This window comes from Miniopterus natalensis, chromosome 2 (genome assembly GCF_054644295.1).
Source record: "Miniopterus natalensis isolate mMinNat1 chromosome 2, mMinNat1.hap1, whole genome shotgun sequence".
NCBI lineage: Eukaryota > Metazoa > Chordata > Mammalia > Chiroptera > Miniopteridae > Miniopterus > Miniopterus natalensis.
In genome coordinates this window covers 183,310,556-183,334,513 of record NC_142082.1, presented here as the reverse complement: position 1 = coordinate 183,334,513, position 23,958 = coordinate 183,310,556, and the positions used below count along the sequence as shown (strand labels likewise).

General features: G+C 48.2%; 1 protein-coding gene across 2 annotated transcripts; it reads left to right on the top strand.

Annotated features, from left to right (window-relative positions):
• Nucleotides 1-58: 58 nt before the first annotated feature.
• Nucleotides 59-22,133, top strand: POLDIP3 (DNA polymerase delta interacting protein 3). Of its 2 annotated transcripts, none has more exons than XM_016210249.2 (9): nt 59-161; nt 7,917-8,307; nt 9,003-9,089; nt 10,001-10,096; nt 12,179-12,358; nt 12,907-12,984; nt 15,989-16,118; nt 18,897-18,963; nt 19,920-22,133. In XM_016210249.2, exons 1-9 carry the CDS (start codon nt 103-105, stop codon nt 20,095-20,097), a joined length of 1,266 nt encoding a protein of 421 aa, XP_016065735.1. In that variant the 5' UTR covers nt 59-102; the 3' UTR covers nt 20,098-22,133. The 2 variants fall into 2 exon arrangements, with proteins under 2 accessions (XP_016065735.1, XP_016065736.1); XM_016210250.2 differs by lacking the exon at nt 59-161 and adding an exon at nt 492-794.
• The last annotated feature ends 1,825 nt before the right edge of the window (nt 22,134-23,958 follow it).

Below are 23,958 nucleotides of genomic sequence, written 5' to 3'. Positions count from 1 at the left end.
TCGCGAGAATTCTTCGACAGAACGCCGGAAACAGCTCCTCCGCAGCCGCTTAAGGGGCGGGCTCGAGGGGGTGAGGGAATCCAAGCGGCTCCGAGGTGCAAGATGGCGGACATCTCCTTAGACGAGCTCATCCGGAAGAGGGGAGCCGCGGCAAAGGGGCGGTGAGCGGCTTTTTCTCCTTTCGGGGTTTAGGGCCCGCGGCCTAGCGCGGCTCGGGGCGGAGGAGGGAGCGGTCCGGGCGCGACGCGGAGGGCCGCCTGCGCCCGCCCCCTGCTGTAGCCGCTGCTCATTGGCCCGGCCGCCGCCGCCGCGGCCGCCTCAGACCCGGCCATCCGGCCGCCCACTGGCTGTGGGCGCCGTCGCTCCGGCGGGCCAGGGGAGGCCGGCGGGGCCGCTGCCGGCGGCGGGGCTAGGGGACCTGCTCGTGGGGGCGGCCGAGGGGGTGCCCTCCGGGGGGGCGGGGCTAGTCTCCGTGTTCCCGAGGGTCTCCCCGGCTCAGCTCCCTCCCCTGAGAAGATCGGCACTTGAGCCCCGCTCCTCCATGCTCTCCGCGCGGCCTTCGAGTTAGGACGACTGAACTTGAGCGGCGAAGCGACTTGCTCGGACTCCGCCCGGATCCCTGATCCCCACGTCCCGGGCCGGGCCCGCGCCCCGAGCCGCTGCTGTTAACATCCGCCTCCGTGCGCGGGCGTGGGGCGCGCTCAGCGCGTTCGCGTACGCGCCGTCCGTTTGCCTTTCGCTGTCCCGTCGGCGAGCTGGGCTGTTGTGCCCGTTTTACGGATGCGGAGCTCCAGGTGGGGAGAAGTAGAGGGACGCGCCCGAGGCCACGGAGAGCGGAGGGGCGGCGCCTAGGGCGCGGAAATTGCGGGCGGAGTTGGGCCCAGGCTCGGGCAGGGAAGCGTGGGACGGGCTGGGGGTTGGCCCCTTCTTAATGGCTGTAGCTCCCCAGTTCTCCGAGGAGACTGGGTCCCAGTGGGGAGCTGCGGAGGTGATCAGCAGTATGTGCCCCAGACTTCCTAGGGACCCTTCAATATTGTTAGTACCCCCCAGCCTTTAGAGCTCCAGTTCACCTGTGTGGAGGGGAACTTGGCCCCTGGTTTTCCCGCAGACGTTCAATTAGTTTAAATGTTTGTAAACAGCCAGGCTGTAAAGATGTTACGTACAGTTTTCTCAGTCAGTCATTCGCTCAGCGGCTGTTTATTAATACCTCCCGGTGCTGTCTAAAATGAATCCCTCCCCCCACCCCCACACCACAGTTGAGCGGCCAGCACTTCACCTGGCTTCTGCTTCACGAGGGGCACTCAGTATTAGTTTCCTCAGCCATTCCTGGGGAGTAGTTATCTCCTAGGTCTTCTCCAGTCACTGGAGGAATTGGTGCTGGGTCCTCTGGCCACTTCTAAACCCATCCCGGTTTCCCAGGTTTGCTCAATAGTTGCTGAATGAGCCAGGCTCTGCAATCCCTCCCCTCAGTTCCCAGCTGCAGGTGGCCTCTGTCTGTTCGGTCTGTACTGTTTTGGTGTGGTTGTGTGCAGCCTTGGGTTGGGTAGGGGGTGGGCTTCAGGGAAGCAGGGAGTGTGCATCCATGGGAAGAACAGGGAATGTGTGTGCAGCCAGGCAGACCTGGTCCCCACAAGCTCCAAAGTTTGTACCAGCTAGTAAATATTCAGCAGGTGATGGCAGTTATCATGGGCCCCTCCCTTGGGAACGTGCTAGGTAAGCATTAAGGCCCTGGAGTCAGACCGCCATTCCCTGCTCCCACTTGCCATGTGATCTTATGCAAGTTACTTAACCATTTCGTTACCTATAAAGTGTGGGCAGTACTTCATTAGGTTATTGTCAGGGCTAAGTGAATTAATTTATCTAAAGTACTTGCAAAGTGTCTGATGAATACTAAGTGCTCAGTAGACATTAGCAGTTTCCCGAATGAGAATATTGCTTTGCTATTATGTGCAGATTGGATTCGGGGAAAATGCAGTCAAAGACTGGTGGAAGAAACTGGACTGCATGCTGTGTGTGAGTTAAAGCTGCTGGAAACTCCATTTTTATTTTACTTGCACAGCCAACAAAGAGAAAAGCTAGATCTGGGAGTCCTTGTCAAGACATGTAAAAGGTCTGAACAAATATCATTTCCTACAGTAAATATAGTCTTCTACGTGCTTACTAGAAGATTCCTTACTGGGAACTTCGGTTTAACATTGCATAAATGTCCCAGGAACTTCGATCTTAATACTTTAGGAAGAACCTGTGATTATCTCAGAAAATGTCCCTTTTTTTAATCCTCACCCGAGGATATTTTTTCCATTGCTTTTCAGAGAGAGAGAGAGAAAAACATCCATGTGAGAGAGACACATTGAGTGGTTGCCTCCTGCATGCACCAGGGCTGGAGATGATCCTGCAACTTAGGTACTCACCCTTGACTGGAATCGAACCTGGGACCCTGTGGTCTGAGGGCCAACGCTCTAACCATTGAGCCAAACCGGGCAGAAAATGTCCATCTTTTTAATGGAAATAGCAAAAAAAAAAAAAAAAGCCTGTGGAAGTGTAAATAACCTCTTTCCCCCCAGGGCGTGGAATGTGCTTGGACTTTTTTTTTTTAGTTGTTGATGGTATTACCCCCAATTTGTGCTTGTACTTTAGAACAGCCATTCTGTTTCACGTTCATTGCACCTTGTAAGTCAAGAAAGGGGTCATTATTATTATTATCTGGGCCCCAATTAATTATCAGAGGTTTCCTTGATTAATTCGAAATTCTAGAAAGGGAGGGGATAGTTTTAAGTGCTGCTTCATCCAGGCCATGGTGAGGCACTGTTTTCCCCATGCATAGCATATCTCTAGTGACTTTAGTTGCTCAAGAACTGTGGATGAGTCTCCAGGACAGCCCCGGGCGCCAGCTGCAGTGCAGGCTGCTCCTCTGGTCAATTTCATATCTAGAGAGCATCGCTGATAGAGCTAGTCAAGATAACGTCTGGTTTGATTAGTTTAATGATAGCTATCCACAGCATCCATGCAGTTAGATGAAGGTGGCAAGCAGCCTTAATGGGAAAGTTGGGCCTTAAGTGTGTTGGAATTGAACAGCCCTGGGCCACATGCCCTGTCTGAGGAGTCCTTGGAGCGATGGAAGGAGGGAGTTAGAGAGCTTTTCAATTCAGGCCAGGGCCCTGTTCTGGGTCCACAGTGCTTGTTTCTCTGTTGAAATAAGATAAAGGAAATGTATACTGAAAACAAAGAGGAAAATTAGTTATTACATAACTTAAAGGGGAGAATTAATATTTAAAATGAAACAGCTGCACAAGACTCTTGGAGGGTAAGAGGTTAGTGTGTTATTTTTCTTTATATCTTTAAAGTACCTAATTCAGAATTGACCCAGGGTAATAAAACCAAACTGTGTATTCTCCCTATAAAGATGACCTCGACACACATGTACTCTAACCCAGAGCCCCCCATGGATTAAAATCCACTTTATACTAATCCATGCCCCCATCATTGGCCTGAATCCTTTGACTGGACATATGTCCAGAGCCAGCTGCCACTCTCTTTTCCACAGATAGTCAAGAGAGTCATTCCTAGCCCTATACAGACTTTTTTTGGTCCTCACATATGTCTCAACTCCAGTCATGGTCTAGGGGAGAGAGCTTGGGCTCCGGTGGGGCATTTGCCTTCTCGCCCACCAGGACCCTCCCCAAGACCCGTGGACTACTTGGCCAGTGTCTGGAAGCAGTGCGGCCTTGCACTGTTTGGGTGGGGCAATTAAGAGACTTGCTCAAAACGTCCCTTTCCCCTCTTCCCAAACATTTACTGAGGCAGGAAGTGCAGGATGTGTTTCAGGAACATTAGATAGCCTGCGTTCAGAGGTGAGGCTGCGGGCAGAAGTTGAGGCCAGACCAGGGACTCCAAGGAGAGAGGTTGGGCTTTGTTAGGAAACCCTCAGCTGTTCTTGGAGCAGAAGGTAACATAATTGACTCTATGTTTTAGAGACCTACTTCTAGCAGGAATGTTTATTTGAAAAATTCCTGATGACTAATATCTGCTTTACAACCAGTACTGCTACCTCCTGGGATGAATAGCTGTCTTTTTGTGCAGGAAGAGGAGCAGTGGTTATAAAATACCTGAGCACTGTGAACATTGAATGCCCTAAAGCCTTAGTTCATGAGTGGAGCTGAAAAGAACTGGTGTAACCAGGGAACTGAATGCAGGGAATTGAGGGAAAGTAGCTTACTCACCACAACTACATCACCTCCCTCCTGCAACAAACCTTTTGCACTGTTCCTGTAGATAAAATACGATAGCACAAGGCTGGTATTTCTTGGTGGTCTTTCTTACCTGACAAGCAGTATGGTGTGTGGGTCCCAAAAGTGTGGCCACTCTCAGTGTATTTGCACACCCTCTGGTCACTAGTGAGTGTGCTTTCCCCCTGGACATGACTGAAGTCCTAAGATTTTCCTTAGCCTGGGACATTACTCACTTCCTTAACTCTTCAATTCTCGTCTTTATTTTTGACCCATGCTTAATTTATTGGTACTTTAACTAGATACAGTGAAGTTCAGATCCAGGCTTCATCATTATAGATCTGTGATGTGGGATTTTCTCCTTAAATTTCAGTTTCCTCCTCTATAAAATGGATAATAACCTAATTCTCAGAGCTATGAGGGTTAAAGGAGGTATGTCAAAGTTTATGGACCTTAAGGAAGTGCCCACAGCTGTTAGTTGAGATCATCTTTGTTATAAAACCTTCCATTCATCCCGATGGCCAGTTGTCCCTATGTGGCTTGTCAACCGTAGACTCCTGTGAATTCTCAGTAGAGCACTTACCATCCCTTACTGATCATCAGAGAGGGAAACTTGAGGAATAGGAATAAACTAAGGTTACAGAGGCATACTCTCCCTTCCCCCTCCTATGGAGGTTTACGGATCTGCCCTTTTCTTCATTCTCTGTTCAGGGATATACTTTGTTTTCAAGAATCTTGTTCTCTGTGTGGTCACTGATCTGATTACTATCACTATAGATGTTTTCCTTTTCTAGAACTTCATAGAAAGGGAGTCTTTCAGTATGAACTCTATGTCTGACTGATTTTACTCAGCAATAGTGTTTTTGAGCTTCATCTGTGTTATTTGGTGTATCAGTAGTTCATTCCTTTTCATTGCTGAGTAATATTTCATTGTATGGATATATCACAGTGTATATCCATTTACCTAATGATTGGCATTTGGTGTGTTTTCAGATTTTGGTGATTATGAATAAAAGCTACTCTGAAGGAAAAAAGAGAAGCTCGTTTTTCCTTTAGTTATTCAAAATAATCACTTTCTGTTGGTTATCTTCTTCCCCCCTATTTAATTTAATTATTTTTTGAAATATATCTTTATTGATTTCAGAGAGAGGAAAGGAGAGGGAGAAAGAGAGATAGAAACATCAATGATGAGAGAGTCATTGATCGAGCCCACAACCTGGGCATATGCCCTCACTGGGAATCTAACCCTGATCGCCTGGATCCTAGGTCGACGCTCAACCACTGAGCCACGCCTGGCCGAGTTTCCCCCCTATTTTATGGGCAATGTTTTCTTTCTTGAATGATTGGTGAAATTGAGTAGCTTAGTGAGTTTTTTTGGGGGGAGGGGGGTTGTTAATCCTCACCTGAGAATTTTTTTTCCATTGCTTTTCAGAGAGAGTGGACAGGAGGGAGGGAGGGGGAGAAACATCAATGTGAGAGAGACACATCAACTGGTTGCCTCCCACACATGCCTCTACTGGGGGCGGGAAGTGAACCTGTGACCCTTTGGTGCTTCGGCCAATGCTCTTAACCACTGAGCTACACTGGCTAGGCTGGTAGCTTAATTTTTGAAAGGGTAATTGATGCCATGGTGGCTAGATTTGTCCGATTTTGTGGTATTGTAAAATCACACAGAGTATCGCATGATAAGAGCATCTTACCTCCTTTAGTTATAAATATCAGGAACCTTTAGTAATGAGGAGGGTACCCTGGTGATTGGAGGGGGTGGGATTTGGAGAAGGCAGAGGAAGATAGGAGATCTTCAGGAGAAGCTCACGTTTGGATTAGGATGTGTCTGACCCCCACTGGTGGATGTGCTCATCAATAAAGTTTATACAGCCTGGTTCACCTTGTAATTCCCTTTCCCGAAACCCCTGTGGGAGGTTCAGGATCTTACCCTATTTGGGGCAGGCAAGGTCCTTGTAGGTCCCACTTTTAGGGTCAGGCCCAAGGTTACCCTATGTGCCCTGGTTGCATGGGTAGGAGTTGGGAGGAGCAATTAGTGGCCAGGATCCTAGCAGGGTGTTGCACTAGTCGGTGGGGGCTGGACAGAGGACTGCCTTTGCAGAGGCAGCCTTCTCTAGGAGAAGTGCTTTCAGGGGCAGTCATCACTTCTCCCCTCTCACCTCCCCTGGGGCTTGGAGTAGAAAGGAGGGAAGCTTGGATCCTATTATAAGGGAAAGGTTGTGGGCTCTGGAGTCGGGTCGACCTGGGGTCCAGCCCCAGTCATGCCACTAGCTCTGATTTGGTTCTTACAGAGGAGATGATAGTGATGGCAACTAACAGATTGTGAACCTGGAAAGATAATGATTGATAGAGGAGCCCTGTAAGGGCCTTGACACTTCGCAGGATCTCAGGATCAAAAAGCTCTTTGAGCCTTTGTCGTTCCACTGGTGCTGGGTTGACACTGGTGAGGAGCTGCAGGGTGTGCCCCTGAGAAGCTCTTAATCCTGCAGGAGGTGCAGACTTGTAAACAAATCATTGAGATGAAGCATGGTAAGTGCCTTAATGGAAGCTTTGTCCTGCTGTAGAAGTGAAAGAGTGGAAGTGGGGTGGGGCTCAGTATCTCCTGCTGCCAGAGCTGCAAGAGCAGAGAAGCCCCAAGTAGGGCTAAAGTGGACATTTTCCATAGTCTGCCTAGAATGCCCTTGACACACTACTCTTTCTGTACACCCTGGACCTCTAACCCTGCCCACCATCCTACAGGTGTCCAGTTGTTTGTGATGTCCCACACAGACTTTGTGCTTTCCTAGAACAGTAGTCTGGTGATTGTTTGGGTATCTGTATGCCCTCCACCCCCAGATCGGAGCCCCAAGAGACCTGTTGCTTACCATGCCCTTTTTAATGGCCTCTCCACTCCAGCCACCACACAAAGCACTCCTGTGGAGGTGCCCTGCCTGGGACCTCCAACTCTCATAGCCGCGCCTCCTCTTGGGAAACCATCTCATTCTTCTAGGACAGCCCTCTGTGCCTATTAACATCTGCCTGTTTTCTCTCCCCACCTGCACTGGGAGGGGAGGGAGAATGGGGCTTATTCCTATTTCATGGCCCTAGTGCTTTGTGGTTTTTTGTTTTGTTTTTTAGATTCCACAGGTAAGTGAAATTATGACATTTGTCTTTCTCTGACTTATTTCACTTAGCACAATATCCTCTAGGTCCATCCGTGTTGTCGTAAATGGTAAGATTTCTATTTTTTATGGCTGAGTCATACTCCATTGTACCACCCTTTTTTTTATCCAGTTGCCTATCAATGGCTGTTTCCATATCTTGGCTATTGTAAATAATGCTGCAATAAACATAGGGGTGCATGTATCTTTTTGAATTAGTGTTTTGGATTTCTTCTGATAAATACTCAGAATTGGGATATGCTGATTTTTTTTGACTGACATCTTTTAGAGGTTATTGTCCCTAATGGTGTCTCAAAACACCTGGTCCAGGGAGCAAAACACTTTTACCTAGTGATAGAAACTGCCAGACCCTCCTTCCTAATTTTGTTTCCAATGCAAAGTTAAAAGCCATAAAACTAGGAAGAAAGCCTCTATTAATTGTTTCCTTGGACAAGGAGCAGCTTTCTGGTTTCTCCAGCCTCTGTCTTTAGTGTAATTGCTATTGATATTCAGATTCACTTAACATTGCAATTTTTATTTGCAGGCTCAGTGTCAGACCAGGAGTTGGAGGTGTCCGATCATATGTTGGGATCCAGCAGAGCTTCCTCAGCCAACCAGCACGCACAGCCACCTTCCAGCAAAGGTTTGATGCCCGGCAGAAGATTGGCCTCTCAGATGCCCGGCTCAAGCTGGGAGTCAAGGATGCCCGGGAAAAGCTTTTGCAGAAAGATGCTCGTTTCCGGATCAAAGGGAAAGTGCAGGATGCCAGAGAGATGCTGAACTCCCGAAAGCAGCAGAGCACGGTGCCCCCAAAACCCCACCAGGTAGCCGATGCCCGGGAGAAGCTCAGCTTGAAGCGGAGTTCCCCCGCTTCCTTCATGAGCCCCCCCATCGGGACGGTGACCCCAGCTCTGAAGCTCACTAAAACCATCCAGGTAGGTGTGGCTCTTGCTATAACTCCCAGGAAGCCAGTAACTAGATTCTGTCAGGGATCAGGGGTCAGGAAATGTTTGGGCAAAGTGTTTGTGTATTAGCCATATAAGCAAGGCAAGATATTATTAAAGGGGGGAGTCCAGAGAATTGAAGTGATTTTCTCAAGTGAGATAGCAGTGGAGGGAAGAGAGGGGAAAGGACAAAGCATTTGTTGAGCATGTGCTACATGGCAAGCACTTACCCTGTATGACCTTATGTATTCCCCGCTGCAACCCTGAGGTTATTATCCCAGTCTTATCAAAGAAACTCAGTCTCAGAGCTGTGAATCATACCCAGAGTTTCACAGCCAGTCATTGGGAAGGCCTGGCTCCTCATACAGTGCCCTGGCCACCTGCACAGCCACCACCCCAAAGGGAATGGGAGCAGTATCATTTAATCTCCACAGCAACTTTGGTAGTAGGAACAGCAGCAGCAGGGAACATTTATTGAGCCAGGTTCATTGAGCCCTACACATGCATTGTCATGTGGTCTCTGGGACAGCCAGTCTTCCTGTCACTCTCCTGCTTTGGGTATGAGTCACTTTGTAGGTCCTTTTACCAAAGACCAAAATTGAGTGCCCCTCATATTTCAAGTTCAGTGATCATAGTGAATGCATGTGTACCCTATGTGATGAATTGTGACCAGTGGGTGTTTCTAGGTTCCACAGCAGAAGGCCATAACACCACCTCATGCCCATCCTGCTGGAATGAGGATTAACGTTGTCAACAATCACCAGGCCAAACAGGTAGGCTGTGAGTGTGTGTGTGTTCTGGACGTGTGTGTGTACACAAGCATGTGTTTTGATTGGACCTGCTAAGTGGATTAACTGATGCTTGGCCCAAGGTTCACAGTTAGAAGAATTGGGGAGGAATTATATTTGACCGTTTGTATTTTATGAGTTGTAAGAAGACATTTCATAATTGGGGAGGAGAAGCATAAGGGGCAGAGATGCAAATTGAAAAAAAAATTTTTTTAATATGTGCTTCATGCAGAAAATTTGCAAAATAGAGACAGATTAAAAAGTTCCTTTTGCTCCTCTTCTCCAAAGCCCACCATTGTTGAAATTCTGCCCTGGTTCCTTCCTGTTTTTTAAATATTATTATTTAGTTAATGCATAGTTACAGTTGTGATTATATTCTTAATCCAATTTTGTATCATTCTTTTTTCACTTTATAACTCAAGCATTTTTCTGTGATTCATGTTTACTGTAAACAGCGTTTTTAATAACTGCATAATACATTGAGTTCACGTTCCAGGTGTTTTAAACCATTTTTCTATACTTCTTACTGTTAGAAATTGTCTGAACATCTTTGTAGATAACACTCTTTATAGGGTTTGGGTTTGTTTCTCTAGACCAGATCGCCAGGGTTGGGCTTTGCAAGCCAAAGGATATAAACAGACATTTTGGGAACTCTTCCTAGGCATTGTCCTTGTAAGAATGTACTTCTGCTGTATCTGGAAGTTGCAGCACTTCCATCAGGCCCTTGTGGGCGGGGAGCCACGTATCAGGACTGGAGCATCAGTCTCTTCAGGCACCCCGAACACCCGCTTCTCCCTCTACCCCAATCACTCCAGCAGTCCTCCCCCTGCTGTCCTTGCTCCAAGTGCCTGTTGACAGCCTGTATGCCATATTAGCTTATATTTCCTTATTTTCAGAACTTATATGACCTGGATGAAGACGATGACATTCCAGCTCCCATTCCTAGTAAACAGATGAAATTTGCAGCCTCGGGCAGCTTTCTCCACCACATGGTAGGGTATTTTATGTTTTGCTTGTGCTCGCTGTGTGTCTGATCAGGTGGATGGTAGAGGTGGTGGAGAATTGGCCTTTTGACTCAGAAATATTTCTTCACTTGGATCTTAAGATTTTCAGAACTTGAACTAGTCCAACCCTTCATTTTATAAATACTGAGACCAGGGTGTCTAGTGACTTGTTCAGGGTCCCACAGCTAGTGAAGTATAGAGCCATAGTTCCCAATTGATGTAGGTTTGAGTCACTTTGGGAGAAATGTGGGTGACCCCACAGAATCCCATTTTCTTTCATTTGTGGCAGAACATTCTACTTGTTCCCCTTTCCTCCATGGTCAGCACCTCTAGCCCTATTCTTAAATCTGGATTCCCTTGGTTAGTGTGTTAGCAAATTAATCTGAACCTTACCTGTGGGTTCCACCAGGTGCAGCCTGCTTGCAAGAAAAGCTTGGTAAACTAGGATGCTGGTCAGGTACCATGCAGAAAAGGAAAGAAAGCAACAACAACATCAGGCAGGTCTGTGCTGCTCAGCTCAGTGGATGTTGCCAATTACAGATAGACCAGTGGCCCCCAAGCCAAGTGCCTTTGTTTTGCCTTCAGAGGCCCAAAGACTCAGTTTTGGTCACTGCACTGAATGCGTGGACGTCTCTTGGTTACCAGTGAAGTTCTTCCAGTGCTGCAAGAGGCTGAATAATAACTAGTCTTACAGAGGGGCGGCTTTCCAATCGTTAGACTGCTGGGTCTGCTGCAGAGGGGCTATCTGCTGGCTCAGTGACTGACCTGAATTGAGAACCATGCTGTGTTTCTATTAATTCATTTAGGACTCCTCCTCCCTCCCATCCTGCAAGATGGGTACCATTATTACCCCTATTTTACTGACAAGGAGTCAGGCGCAGAGGGGTTAAATAAACATGCTTATTGTCACCGAGCTTGTAAGTGGAAGATCTAGGATTTAGGTGTAAACAGTTTTGGTTCTCGGCCATGTGTTTAACCGCTATGCTGTCTTCACTCTTGAAACTGAAAAAGCGGTTTGAGGAATGTGAAACCCAACTTGGGGAGGACGTTTCATCTAAAACTAGAGAAGCTACTGAGTCGACCCTGTCTCATACTCTGTCTCTGGCTGCTGCATTCCTCTTCCCTCCCTAAGTCATTGTCTGGTAGACACTGCCTCAGTCAGCAAGACTACCTGCCACTTCTGCATCTTTGTCCTCAGATACATTAATACCAGGGACCTGACTGCTTTATATTTCCAACCACATCCCCAATTGGGTAGCGGGGCAGGGAGGGAACTGTTTCTGCTGGTCTCCATGTGCTGACTCTGCCAGCATGTTTTTTGACAATCTGGGAGCTGCTAGGGCCAGGGCTATGCATGGTGTCCCTGTATGGCCAGAACAGGGACCAGAAAGCTTGGAGTCTGGGCCTTCTTTTTTTTTTAACTTTAAAAAAAATTTATTATTATATATCTTTATTGATTTGAGGGAGAGGGAGAGGGAGAAATAGAAACCAATGATGAGAGAGTCACTGATTGGCTACCTCCTACACACACCCTCCTGGGGATCGAGCCCGCAACCCAGGCATGTGCCCTGACTGGTAATTGAACCTTTATCTCTGGATCATAGGTCGATGCTCAACCATGGAGCCATGCCAGGGCCAGGCTGGGCCTTCTTAAAAGTGGGTTCTTAGGCCCAGCCAGCCTGGAGCTGATGATCAGTCCATTGTGATAGAAGCATATGTGGGAATATACTTGGTCCCAAGCTTTTGTCCTTCTGACCAGCCCCAAATTGTTGGGTTTTTATAAAGTCCAAATGGTATGAGTGAGCCTGTGGATCCTGATCAGGGCTTCATGGATGCTTCTCCCCAAGGGCTTCTAACACTGGAAAGAGGCTTCTGTGAGCACGTGTGCGGGCTGTGTGTTTTTCTCCCCTCCTGTGCCTTTCCTTTCTTGTAGGAGGCCACTGGCAGCCTTTTTGGCTTCAGGCCCTAATGAAATTGGGAAACTGGGAGGCCTCGGGTGGGGGTTGTCAGCCCCTAGCTAGGCATCCAGGTCACTTAGCCTCTCAGATTCCTGTCTGCCTCTTTCTTTAGGCTGGGCTGAGCAGTTCCAAGCTTTCCATGTCCAAGGCCCCCCCTCTGACTAAAGTGGTTCAAAATGATGCATACACGGCTCCTGCTCTCCCCTCCTCGGTTCGAACAAAAGCCTTGACCAGCATGTCCCGGACACTAGTGAACAAGGAGGATTCCCCCAAAGAGCTGCCGCCTGCTGAGGTGAGGTGAAGGTGAAGGTGAAGGAGAGGAAGTGGAAGTGACCACACCAGTTGAGAGTCAGCCTGTGCTGGGTGGGCAGTGTGCTGTATGTACCCTGTTGCGTCCTCACAGCGCCTCTCTGAGGTAGGCGTTGCCACCCCCATTTTACAAATGAGCAAACCAAGACCCAGCAGCCCCTGTGTGCAAAGAGCTCGCAGACAAATGGGGAAAACAGAGCCATGGACAGAGCCTGTGTCTGGTGATACAGCAGTTGTGCCCAGAGAACTGCTGGGAGCACTGAGGAGAGCACAGCTGAGTCCACTGGGCAAATCTAGGAAGGCTGAGCTGGGTGGGTCTTGAAGTAGGAGTGGCATTCTAGGCAGAGGTGCAAAGGCCTAAAAGGGCCGCATGTTTGGGAAACGAGCCTCCATCCTCAGCGTAGGGTGGTGGGGGCATGATGGGTGCTGAGGTCTCTAGTGGGAAGTGGGCCTCCAGGTCACTTGCCTCGGGTGAGTTGTTTGAGCACACAGCTGTTCTCTGCCTTCTGATTATACTCTTGTCTGCGGCAGCCTATCCTCAGCCCTTTGGAAGGCACCAAGATGACTGTGAATAATCTGCACCCTAGAGTCACCGAGGAGGACATTGTTGTGAGTACTGTGCTCACCAGAATTTTCTGTCTCAAACCCCTTCTGGTTCAAGAGTCCCAAGACCACCCCCAGGTTCCCTGATTCTGACAGGACTCAGCATAGAGTCGTATCAGGACTAAGAGGTCATTGCAGGACACAAAGCAAAATCAGCAAAGGCAAAGGCCTGCAGAAACTAGGCACAAACTTCCCGAGTGATCTCGCAGTGGAGTCCCACAGGATGCACTTGATTCCCGGCATCAAGTTGTGATGACGCGTGTGAATCAAGGAAGTTCGTTAGAGACTCAGTGTCCAGGGTTTTTGTCAGGGACCAGTCATGTGGCACCCTCTGCCTGACACATACCAGAGCTCCAGGCTCCTGGGAGGAAAGCAGGAGGAGGATGTTCAGCATAAATCACAGGTGCTCGGACACAGTGAGCCACTCCTGAGGGGGTGGGAGCCTCCCACAGTCCAAGTCCCCAGACACCAGCCAAGGGCCAACCTTGGAAGCCGGCCTTTCAGAAACAGCAGTCAGATGGGCTGTGCTAGCTTGCTCCACACAGCTCCTACACCAGGGCCCGGGGCTTGTGCTGAGCACGTCTTGAGTGGGCTCTTCAGTCCTGCTGTACAACATCCAGTGGTTTCTATTTTCCTGTGAGTCCTCAGAACTTATGCCTCCTCCAGGGATTTCACAGGATGATTCCAGAGGAAAGGAGTGGGATGGATTGTTGTTATCTGGTGGCTGATCTCTATGGATTGCCCTCCTGGTCCATCCTGTCCTACCCTTGGCAGTTACGGGCAAAACCTAATTCAGGTGCCTGGTGAGTGGGGGCCCAGATCCAGCCAGGACTTCTTCTTTTCAACCTCATTTTCATTCAGGCACCAAGAAAAGGTGTTAGTTTAGAAATCCAGGTGCCCTTTTTACCTCTGAACTGTCAGATCACAGAATGAATGCAACTCGAGACTTCAGCCTCTCCCTGCAGCAGAGTCCCAGGTTCTGGAGCAGCCTACAGTGGTCCCGTGTTTGTTACGGTTGTGTGTAACACACAAGTGCTATGTGATTGCACTTAGAGCTAAGCAGGCATTCCAGTGAATGGCACACGAGAATGGAAATTGTAGCGAATTTTGTGTAATACTTGATAGGTGATAATGAAAACAAATTTTTCCTGATTGTAAAAGTAATACTAGCTACCATTTACTGAGTACAGTGGTACCTCCATTTACAAACATTTTGGTTTACCAATGCTGTAAACCTGGAAGTAAATGCTTCCGTTTTTGAACACGCCTCAGGAGTCGAACGTGCCACACGGCTTCTGCTGAGGGCAAGATCCTGAGGCCTAGCTGTCGGCTGTTGATCCCTCGGTTTTTGAACGTTTCAGAACTCGGTCTTTCGCAATGGATTATATTCGAAAATGGAGGTACCACTGTACTTAACGTGCCAGGCGCTTTGTATACAGGATCTTTGAAAATACAGAATAGTGGAAAAACTAATTACCTCTGATGATCACCACTCAAAGAAAACTACCAGTAACCATCACCCTCACTTTTTTCTACCCAAAAAGGTAGTGCTAAAAGAACAACAGTAATAAAATTGGGATCACACCCGGTATTCATTTCCATATCTTGGTTTTGATATTTGACATTTTTTCCTTTATCATTAAAAACAAATTGAGTGTCTATCCCATAACAGCCTTGCAAAGGGCAGTTGCAGGTGAAGAAATGGCTTGGGTACTAACTCATCAGCCTTTGTAAAGGTCTGTCTCCACATTGTGTTCCCTCTCTGCCTCAGTTTCCTGGTCTGTAAAATGAAGGGGGGTTGGAGTAAATGATAACGTGTGTACAAAGCACTACCTTAAAAAGTTCTCAGTTGAGCTTTATAGCAACCCTGGAAGGTAGGCTAGACCAGTGCTGCTTTTTAGAAGAGAAAACGTCCTCAGAGACATGAATAATCTGCTAGAGCTGTGGTCATACAGCTGAGAGGCAGGGCCCCGGAGATCAAATCCAAGTTGGTCTGATTTAGAGTGACCAGCTGTCCTGGGTTTGCTGCCTCCTGGTTAGCACTGAAAGTCCTGTATCCTGGGAATGTCCTCAGTCTAGCCAAGCTGGGACGATTGGTCACTCTATAGAACTCCAGAATTTATTTATTTATTTATTTTAATTTTTAATTTTTAAAAATATATCTTTATTAATTTCAGAGAGAGGAAAGGAGAGGGAAAGAGAGAGAGAGAGAAACATCAATGATGAGAGAGTCATTGGTCAAGCCCGCAACCTGGGCATGTGCCCTGACCAGGAATCGAACCCTGATTGCCTGGATCCCAGGTCGACGCTTAACTGCTGAGCCACGCTCAGCCGGGCCAGAATTTATTTCTAACAGATTCCTGCACGACATACTAGCCACTGTCTTTTTTTTGTAATGTATCTTTATTGATTTCAGGGAGAGGAAGGGAGAGAGAGAAACATCAATGATAAGAGAGTCATTGATCAGCTGCCTCCTGTACGCCCCCTGCTGGGGATCGAGCACCCAACCCAGGCATGTGCCCTGACTGAGAATTGAACTGACGGAGAATTGAACTGTGATCTCCTGGATCATAGGTTGACGCTCAACCATTGAGCCACACTGGCCAGGCAGCCACTGTCTTTTTTTTAAATAAGTCTGTACATTCATTCTCATGACAGAGTTCTCTGAGAGAAATTCCATAACTATTATCCCTAAAAATAGAGGAATTAAGTGGGCACTGAGGCAGGAGGATCTTAGGGGTGACTTTTTGAAGGTCACAGGGACTCCACAGTTTGTAAGCTCAGGCCCATTTCTCCAGCAGAGCTTGTCCCCTTCTGGTCCATGCTGAGGCCTGTGGATGTCCCAAGCACACCACCTAAAATGGAGCTTCCCTGAAGTCTTGGGCCCTGGGCATATTCAGCTGTAGTGCAGCCACCAGTCAACTCAGAGCCTTCAGGATGTGTAAATGGCAGGCAGGCAGGGTGATGGCCCGAAATTCTCCCCCAACCCTCACCCCTCTGCTCTTTGCAGGAGCTTTTCTGTGTATGTGGAGCCCTGAAGCGGGCTCGACTGGTCCATCCTGGAGTAGCAGAGGTGGTCTTTGTGAAGAAGGATGATGCCATCACTGCATATAAGAAATACAATAATCGGTGTCTAGACGGTAAGTCATGGAGAAAGCAGCTCCTTCACCTCCCACTCCTCACTGCTTACCGTCAGGCAGCAGGCTTTTGGAACAAGCCTTCCTCTGAGGTGGGTGGGAGGCTATCCTGGTGCATTCGCACCACTGGGGCCTTTTGTGCACCAAGACCAGGCAGGGAGGTGTGTCTGGGTGATGCTGACCTGCAAGCTGCCTCTCCCACAGGGCCCTGGGTTTCACACAACCTAGCACCTAAGCTAGGGGAACACCATTTCTCCATGAATGGTTCTTTTTTTTTTTTTTCTTTTTAATTTTTATTTTTTAATATATCTTTATTGATTTCAGAGAGAGGAAAGGAGAGGGAGAGAGAGATAGAAACATCAATGATGAGAGAGTCATTGATCAAGCCCACAACCTGGGCATGTGCCCTGACCGGGAATCGAACCCCGATCTCCTGGATCCCAGGTCGACGCTCAACCGCTGAGCCACGCCCAGCCGGGCCATGAATGGTTCTCTTGAGTCTTGGCAGGTACACCAGGAGCCATAGCCTCCCCCTTCCAGATGTTGGTCTGCTCAGTGCTAGGAGACTGCTTAGTGCTAGGACACAGGTTCCTTAATGGCCTGGAGCATCGTCTAACTATTGGCACCTGGGCAAGCTCAACTTCTAGTGAGTAAACCACTGATTTCACTGAGTTCAGATTCCCATTTGTCTCTGGGTATCCTAGAGAGAGGAACTCTGTCTGCCATGCTCCTTCTATCCACCTATTTGTTCCTTTGTTGAGTATCTACTATGGAGAAAGGCCCTGTGCTAGCAATGAAGGGACAGAAAGTAATAAAACAGTCAGTGGGAGTTTGGTTTGCATTTTCCTGACGACTAATGATGATGAGCATCCTTTCAGGTGCTTTTGGGGCATTTGTGTATCTTCCTTAGAGAAATGTCTGTTCAGAATCTTTGCTCACTTTTTGAGTTTTCTTTCATTATTGAGTTGTAAGAGTTCTATTTATATTCTTTTTAAAAAATGTATCTTTATTGATTTCAGAGAGAGGAAGGGAGAGGGGGAGAGAGAGAGAGAGAAACATCAATGATGAGAGAGTCATTGATCGGCTGCCTCCTGCACACACCCTGCTGGGGATTGAGCCTGCAGCTGGCACATGTGACCTGACCGGGAATTGAACCACGATCTCTTGGACCCTAGGTCGATGCTCAACTGCTGAGACACGCCAGCCAGGCATCTGTTTATATTCTTGATATGAGTCTCTTAGATAAATGGTGTGTCAGTATTTTCTCCTATTATGTAGTTTGTCTTTTTATTCCTCTTAATATATGCATGTAGAGCGATATATTTCCTCCAAGTACTGCATTAGCCACATCCCCTAAGTTTTTTTGTTTGTTTTTAATCCTCATTGGAGGATATTTTTTCCATTGCTTTTCAGAGGCAGTGGAAGGGGGAGAGAGAGAGACATCGATGTGAGAGAGACACATTGATTAGTTGCCTCGTGCACTCTCCCGACCAGGGCTGGGGATTTGAGCCTACAGCCAAGGTATGTGCCCTTGGCCAGAATTGAACCCAGGACCCTTCAGTCTGCAGGCCAACGCTCTAACCACTGAGCAAAACCGGCTAGGGCTCATCCCCTAAGTTTTGATATGTTGTATATTCATTCATCTCAAAGTATTTTCTAATTTACCTTGTGATTTTCTTTGATCCATTGGTTATTTAAGATTGTTTTGTTTAATTTCCATGTTTGTGAGTTGCCCAGATTTTCTTCTGAGTATTTGGGACAGTAGATGTTTTGGAGCTGTTGGGTAGATGTCTTTTGGGTCTAGTTGGGTTATGTTGTTCAAGTCTTCTGTTTCTTTGTTGATCTTCTGCCTGGTTGTTCTGTCCATTACTGAACGTGAAGTGTTGAAACCTTCAACTATTGTTTACTTCTCTCACTTCTGTTAGCTTTTGCTTCGTGTATTTGAGCCTGTCGTTAGTTGCACATAAGTTTACAGTTGTTCTAATTGTTTTCTTTCTAGGGGACTGACCCTTTTATCAGTTACAAAATATCGCTCTTTATCTCCAGTGACATTTTTTGTTTTAAAGTCTATTTTAGCTGATACTAGGTTTCTTGGGGTTGCTGTTTGGGTGATAGGTATCTCCTTTTACTTTTAACCTCCTTGTATCTTTGAATATGAAGTGAATCTCCAATAGATAATCAGAATCTATTTCAGATTAATACTAACAAGTCCAGTGAGATAAAAACATTACTTCTGTATGGCTCTATTCCCTCTTTTTGTGCTGTTCTTTTTTTTTTTTTTTAATGTTTAAGTTTGTTTTTTTAAAATTTTCTTTATCTACCTTCGTTGTTTTGCTCTCCCTGTCATGTCGTACGCACAGCGGGAATGCATTACTCAGCACAGGTAACCTTACCTGGGCCGAGTGGAAGTCTGTACATAGGCTTTTGGATCTTAATTTCACAGCACAAACATTTTCCCTCACTAATCACTTCATAAGCAAGGTCAAAGGGCTTCCCACCGAGTCCAGGTTCTCCCTTACTCCTGCTCTTCTCTCCTCCGGTGCGAAGTAAGGTCTGTTTTCATGTTGCTTCTCGGTGCTATTGTTGCCGAGGTTTTGTGGGCCTCACACATTGGGATTTTCTGAGTCCTGGATTTTGCTGGAACCTGGCAGCCGTATCCCCAGTGTGGGGCCAGAGCTGCCAGTGGTGGGTGTTGACCCTAGTGGTGAAGGTGGCAGTCTTGTCCTTTAGTGTGAGGAGCTGTGGTCTTGTGTCAAAGCCTTTTCTCTTTCGGGTTTTCAGGGCAACCAATGAAGTGCAACCTTCACATGAACGGGAACATCATCACCTCTGACCAGCCCATCCTGCTGTAAGTCCCAGAGGCAGCGGTCTGGGGGCAGCATGGAGCTTTCTCCTCGCTTACTCTGCGATCACCTCTCTATCCTGAGGGGTAAATTGCCTGCATCACAGCTCCATCCATTTCCTGTGCTCTGATGGCAGGCGGTTAGTCAGGGTGCTTAGATTTGTACAACGTGGCTTGTCTCGTCATTTCTGCAGGGAATTGGCTTCACAGGGGCTAGCATTAAGACCTGTTCCCAGTCTAATCTAGAAACACCTGAGAAGAAATGGAGAGCAGGCCAGATGTGCCCCTCATTGCAAAACTGGGTGCATTGTCCAAGGGGACGGAGAACTCCACCTCCTGTGATGGCTCTGATGGAGATGGTGCTGGCTGCTGGCCCACATTCTCTCCCACCCGCCTGGGCATACATGCTGGACCAGGACTGAGATGCATAAAACGTTTAGACTGGCAGGACATCCTTTTATAGACAACGAGACAGAGGCCCGGGGAAGATATTAGACTTGCCAAGGTGGGTGGGGTAGTACGGGACAGGCCTGAAATAGACTTTGAAATTTAGAAAGACTGGAATGTGAACCCTGGATATTGAATTGTGTGATTTAGACAAGCTTCTTAAACTGTATTGCAGAACTAAGTTGTATTCTGAAAAATGTGTATCCCATGACCTAAATAAGTTTGGGAATAATTGGGCTAAACAGAGTTAAGTTGATTTCTTTACCTCAAGACTTCTCCGAATGTATAATAACGATCATGTGTGTAACCATCCCCGAGGGAAGCGCATTGTTTTCTAAACTTAACACCCCAGCTCCCAGCAGACTGCATCTCAGTTTTCTCAAACAGGAAAGATGAAATGAGATACAGGGCACAGAAAGCAGTACATTCGGTGCCTGACTTGTAACATGCCCAACGGGTCCCTCCCCATCTAAGGGAAACTGACAAGGATTTTGACTCTTCTGTGCTCTCCGCAGACGGCTGAGTGACAGCCCCTCAGTGAAAAAGGAAAGTGAGCTGCCTCGCAGGGTGAACTCTGCTGCCTCGTCCAACCCTCCTGCCGAAGTGGACCCTGACACCATCCTAAAGGCGCTCTTCAAGTCCTCGGGGGCCGCTGTGACCACACAGCCCACAGAATTCAAAATCAAACTTTAAGCGGGGGAGTGAGGCAGCCAGAAGTGGGGGCAGAGGAGGGTGGCTCTGTTTCCCAAAGCAAAGGTTGTGACCAATGGGCCGTTGGACTGGAGGCCCCAGGTGGGGGTAGAGAGCTTCCTCACTGGACAGACCCTCCTTTCTGTGATGAGTTCTACCCTGTGCTCTTCTGTATGTTAACATTTCCTGTAATGTGTTTCTTCTCCCTCCACCTTTTCACCAAGGTAGGTTTGTGTTGCTCAGAGTATCTCTCCCCCTCACCTCAGCCCCAAACTGAGTTCTTACCTAGAAATGGCATCCTGGATTCTCTGCGTGCTTTCTTGTGGCTCCATGGAATACAGGGCGGGGCTGTTTGAAGGACACTGCTATCTCCAGGGGTGAGGGGCTTGCCTCCTTTTTTCTTAAACTTTTCAAGAAAATGTAGAATGGAAGTTCCTGCCATCCTAATGGGAGCCAGGTCAGCCCCAAAGATATGCCACCTACCTGCCTGGTCGGTGGAGGTGACCTGGGTGGACATCAGGTCACAGGTTCTTGTCCTCTCCCCACAGTTGGCTCCAGACGAGTCTGGTCTGGAGAGCCCTGTTGGCAAGGGTGGGGTGAGGCTGTTGCTCTGACAGGAAGAGTGCACCCCAGCTCTTGGCTGGAGGGCCATGCTGTGTCAGGCAACTCAGTAAATCCCAGGGTCATGTTTCCCTTTTCCTTCCAGTTAGGCTGAGTGCTCCACCTCAGCTCTCTGGACTTCTGGTTGTCACTGCTGGGATGACTTGCGTTGCTGGTCCAAGTTTTCACTAGCCTGGCGCTCATCACACCCTGGCTTTGATGTTAATGCCACCTCTCCCCTAGTTCTGACACTGTGGGTTTGAACGATTATTGAAAGGGGAGATGTTGGCTTGCATCTGGCTTGTTCTTTCTGGCCTTGGATGTCTGCAGAACAGTCAGGGATGCCGGGAGCCCATATGCAGCTACCACCAAGGGTCACTGTCATCACCACTGTAAGTGACCCATCCATCCATGACCAGGGGGATATTTTCCTGCCTGGGCAGTGAGGGGAAAGGAATGGTGGGTGGTAAGGAGGGAGTTGAGAGAGCAAAGCAGCCCTTCCAGGCAAGCGGTGGGTTACTCAGCATGGTTCCACAGAGTTGGGGCAAAACTGTAGAACCCAGGGCAGCCCTTGAATACCAGACAGCGTTGCTTCAGAGTCACTGTCAATTCTCCGGCTGGTTTGTTGGGGCTGTGAAGGGAGTCTAGGCTGGCAGAGCTGAAGAGAGTTGGGGAGCAGGATTCTGGGAGCTCTACAGGACCAGTAGCAAGTGCTGTGAAAGGCACAAACCTAGAAAGTAAAGAGGGCTGGGACACTAAGCTGCTCATGACCTGCTTGGGGCCAGCCCAGTGAAGAAAGCCTGGAAACTCCAGAGAGAGAAATCTGTCAAGCAGAAGGACCCTGGGTTTGAACACAGCTCCGTCTGCCAGCGCAGGTTGCCCAGGCCTGACAAGTCCAAGGAGTATGCCTGGTGCTCCCTTTCCAGTTCTTTAAACATTGCAGTTCTTCCCCTTGAGCAGGTGCAAATCTAATTCTCTCAGTAGCTGGAAGACATTCCTCCTATACTTCGCCCAAACTTCTTGGCCCATAGAGCACCCAAGGCAGTAGGACCTTGTTTCTCAGGTCCAGAGCAGTCTGGCCACACTTGGACTCTGCTTCGAGCCGAGATGGTAAACACTCTGCCTGCGTGGTCACTCTCCCTCCCGTCCCAGGCCAGGCTGCTCTGTTGGCAGAGTGGTGTTGAGCTAGCTGCAGTGCCTGGCCACCTGGACTTGGTCCTCTGCATAGCCATGTGGTACATTGTGGGGTGAAGCCTGTTTGCATCCTCTGGTCTACAGGATGGCATCGTGGAAAACAGAAGAGAAGGTGGGGGCCACCCTGTGTCCCTCTTCCCACTCCCTTGCGTTCCCCATCTCGTTCAGAAGAAGAGGAAGAGGTATTAAGGGATGGAGAAGACTCTGTTACTTACACATTTCTGAATAAATGTTTGTTATTCCTATCTCTGAGCTGTCATTTCTTAAGTTTCACTGAGTGGCCTTAGTAACCAGAAACAGGCATTTGCATTTGCTTTACTACTCCCCAGCGCTGACCTTGGAGCAGAGTTCACAGAACTCACGGAACCCAGTTCTCCACGGCCAAGGTGTGAGCACTGATGTCTGTGGGAGCACCTAGCAGGCAGCTCGGTGCCTCCTGGGCCTGAGGGCTCGCCAGTGCGAAGCGGGGTGAGCCTGACGGATGGAGCGCACACAAACTTCACTGGCTTAACCAGCCAGTATACAGCTCGTGGGTGTGCAGCCGGCAGCACCATCCATCCCTGTGATCCTTTTCATCTCGCAGAGCGGAAGCTACCCATTCAACAGCGACCCCCCATTCTTCCTCCCTGCCCCAGTCCCTGCACTCGCTCCCTGCACAGCCATGTGGTACATTGTGGGGGCAACTGCCGTTCAACTTTCTGTGGTTTTGACTACTCACATGGGTGGAATCATACAGTATTTGTCCTTTTGTGAGCTTATTGATGTTACCATAATGTCCTCAAGGTACATCTGTGTTGTAGCACGTCGATTTCCTTCCTTTTTAAGACGAGTAATATTCCATTGTGTGTATATGCCACATTTTGCTCGCCCATTCATCCACTCATGGACACTTGGGGTGCTTCTATATTTCAGCTATTGAGGATAGTGCTGCTGTGAGCATGGCTGCACAAAAAACTTTCAGACCCTAGTTCCAGTCTTTGGGGCATATACCCAGAAGTGGAATTGTTGGATCATATGGTAATTTTATTACTGAAATTTTGAGGAATCATTCCAATTTCCATTTGCTATTCCCATATAGTTTTATTATGGTAATAAAAGTGAAATACTTCCGCCCGGCCAGCGTGGCTCAGTGGTTAAGCACTGAATTAGGATCTGGAAGGTCACGGTTCAGTTCCCGGTCAGGGCACATGCCTGGGTTGCTGGCTCAATCCCCAGTAGGGAGCATGAAGGAGACGGCTGATCAATGACTCCCTCTCCCTCTCTGAAGTCAGTAAAAATACATTTTTAAAAAAAATGATTTGTTCCCTGGCCGGGTGTGGTTCGGCGGTTGAGCATGGACCTAGGATCCAGGAGATCAAGGTTCGATTCCCAGTCAGGGCACACGCCAGGGTTGCAGGTTCGATGTGCAGGAGGCAGCTGATCAATGACTCTCCCATCATTGATGTTTCTATATCCCTCTCCCTCTCTCTGAAATCAATGAAGACATTAAAAAAAAATGAAAAGTCCCATAGTGGCCCCCATCACACAGGCAGAGTAGCAAAGTACTTCCAGTGGTCTACCAAACCCTACGGGATCGCCAGGCCCTGCCTCCTCAGATTCTTCCTCGGGCTCACTGTGTCCTGGCCACATGGACTCCTGGCCATTTCTCTGCCACACCAGGGAGGCTCCAGCCTCAGGGCCTTTGCTCTTGCCCGGCCCTCTGCTCAGAATACTCTTCTCCCAGACCCCTGAATGCCTTGTTCCCTCACCTCCTTCAAATATTTTTTAAATGTCACTTCAAAGAAGCCTTCACCTTACCTAAAATTTCAACACCTCCCCTCACCACACTCCCCCTACTCCACTTTTTCAGCACTTTGCATTGATGCATATGCTTTGTATTTTGCTGCTTTGTATATTTACTGCTTCTTTCCTTTCTTACACTATAAACTCCAGGAAGGCTGTATTTTATTCCCCTTCTGTAGCCCTAGCGTTTAGGACATTGCCTTGAGCATTCACTGCTATTTGTGAGCGGGTGGGTGGGTGGATGGATGTAGAGTTCGCACCAGTTAACGGCCCCTGTCCACGCCTTCA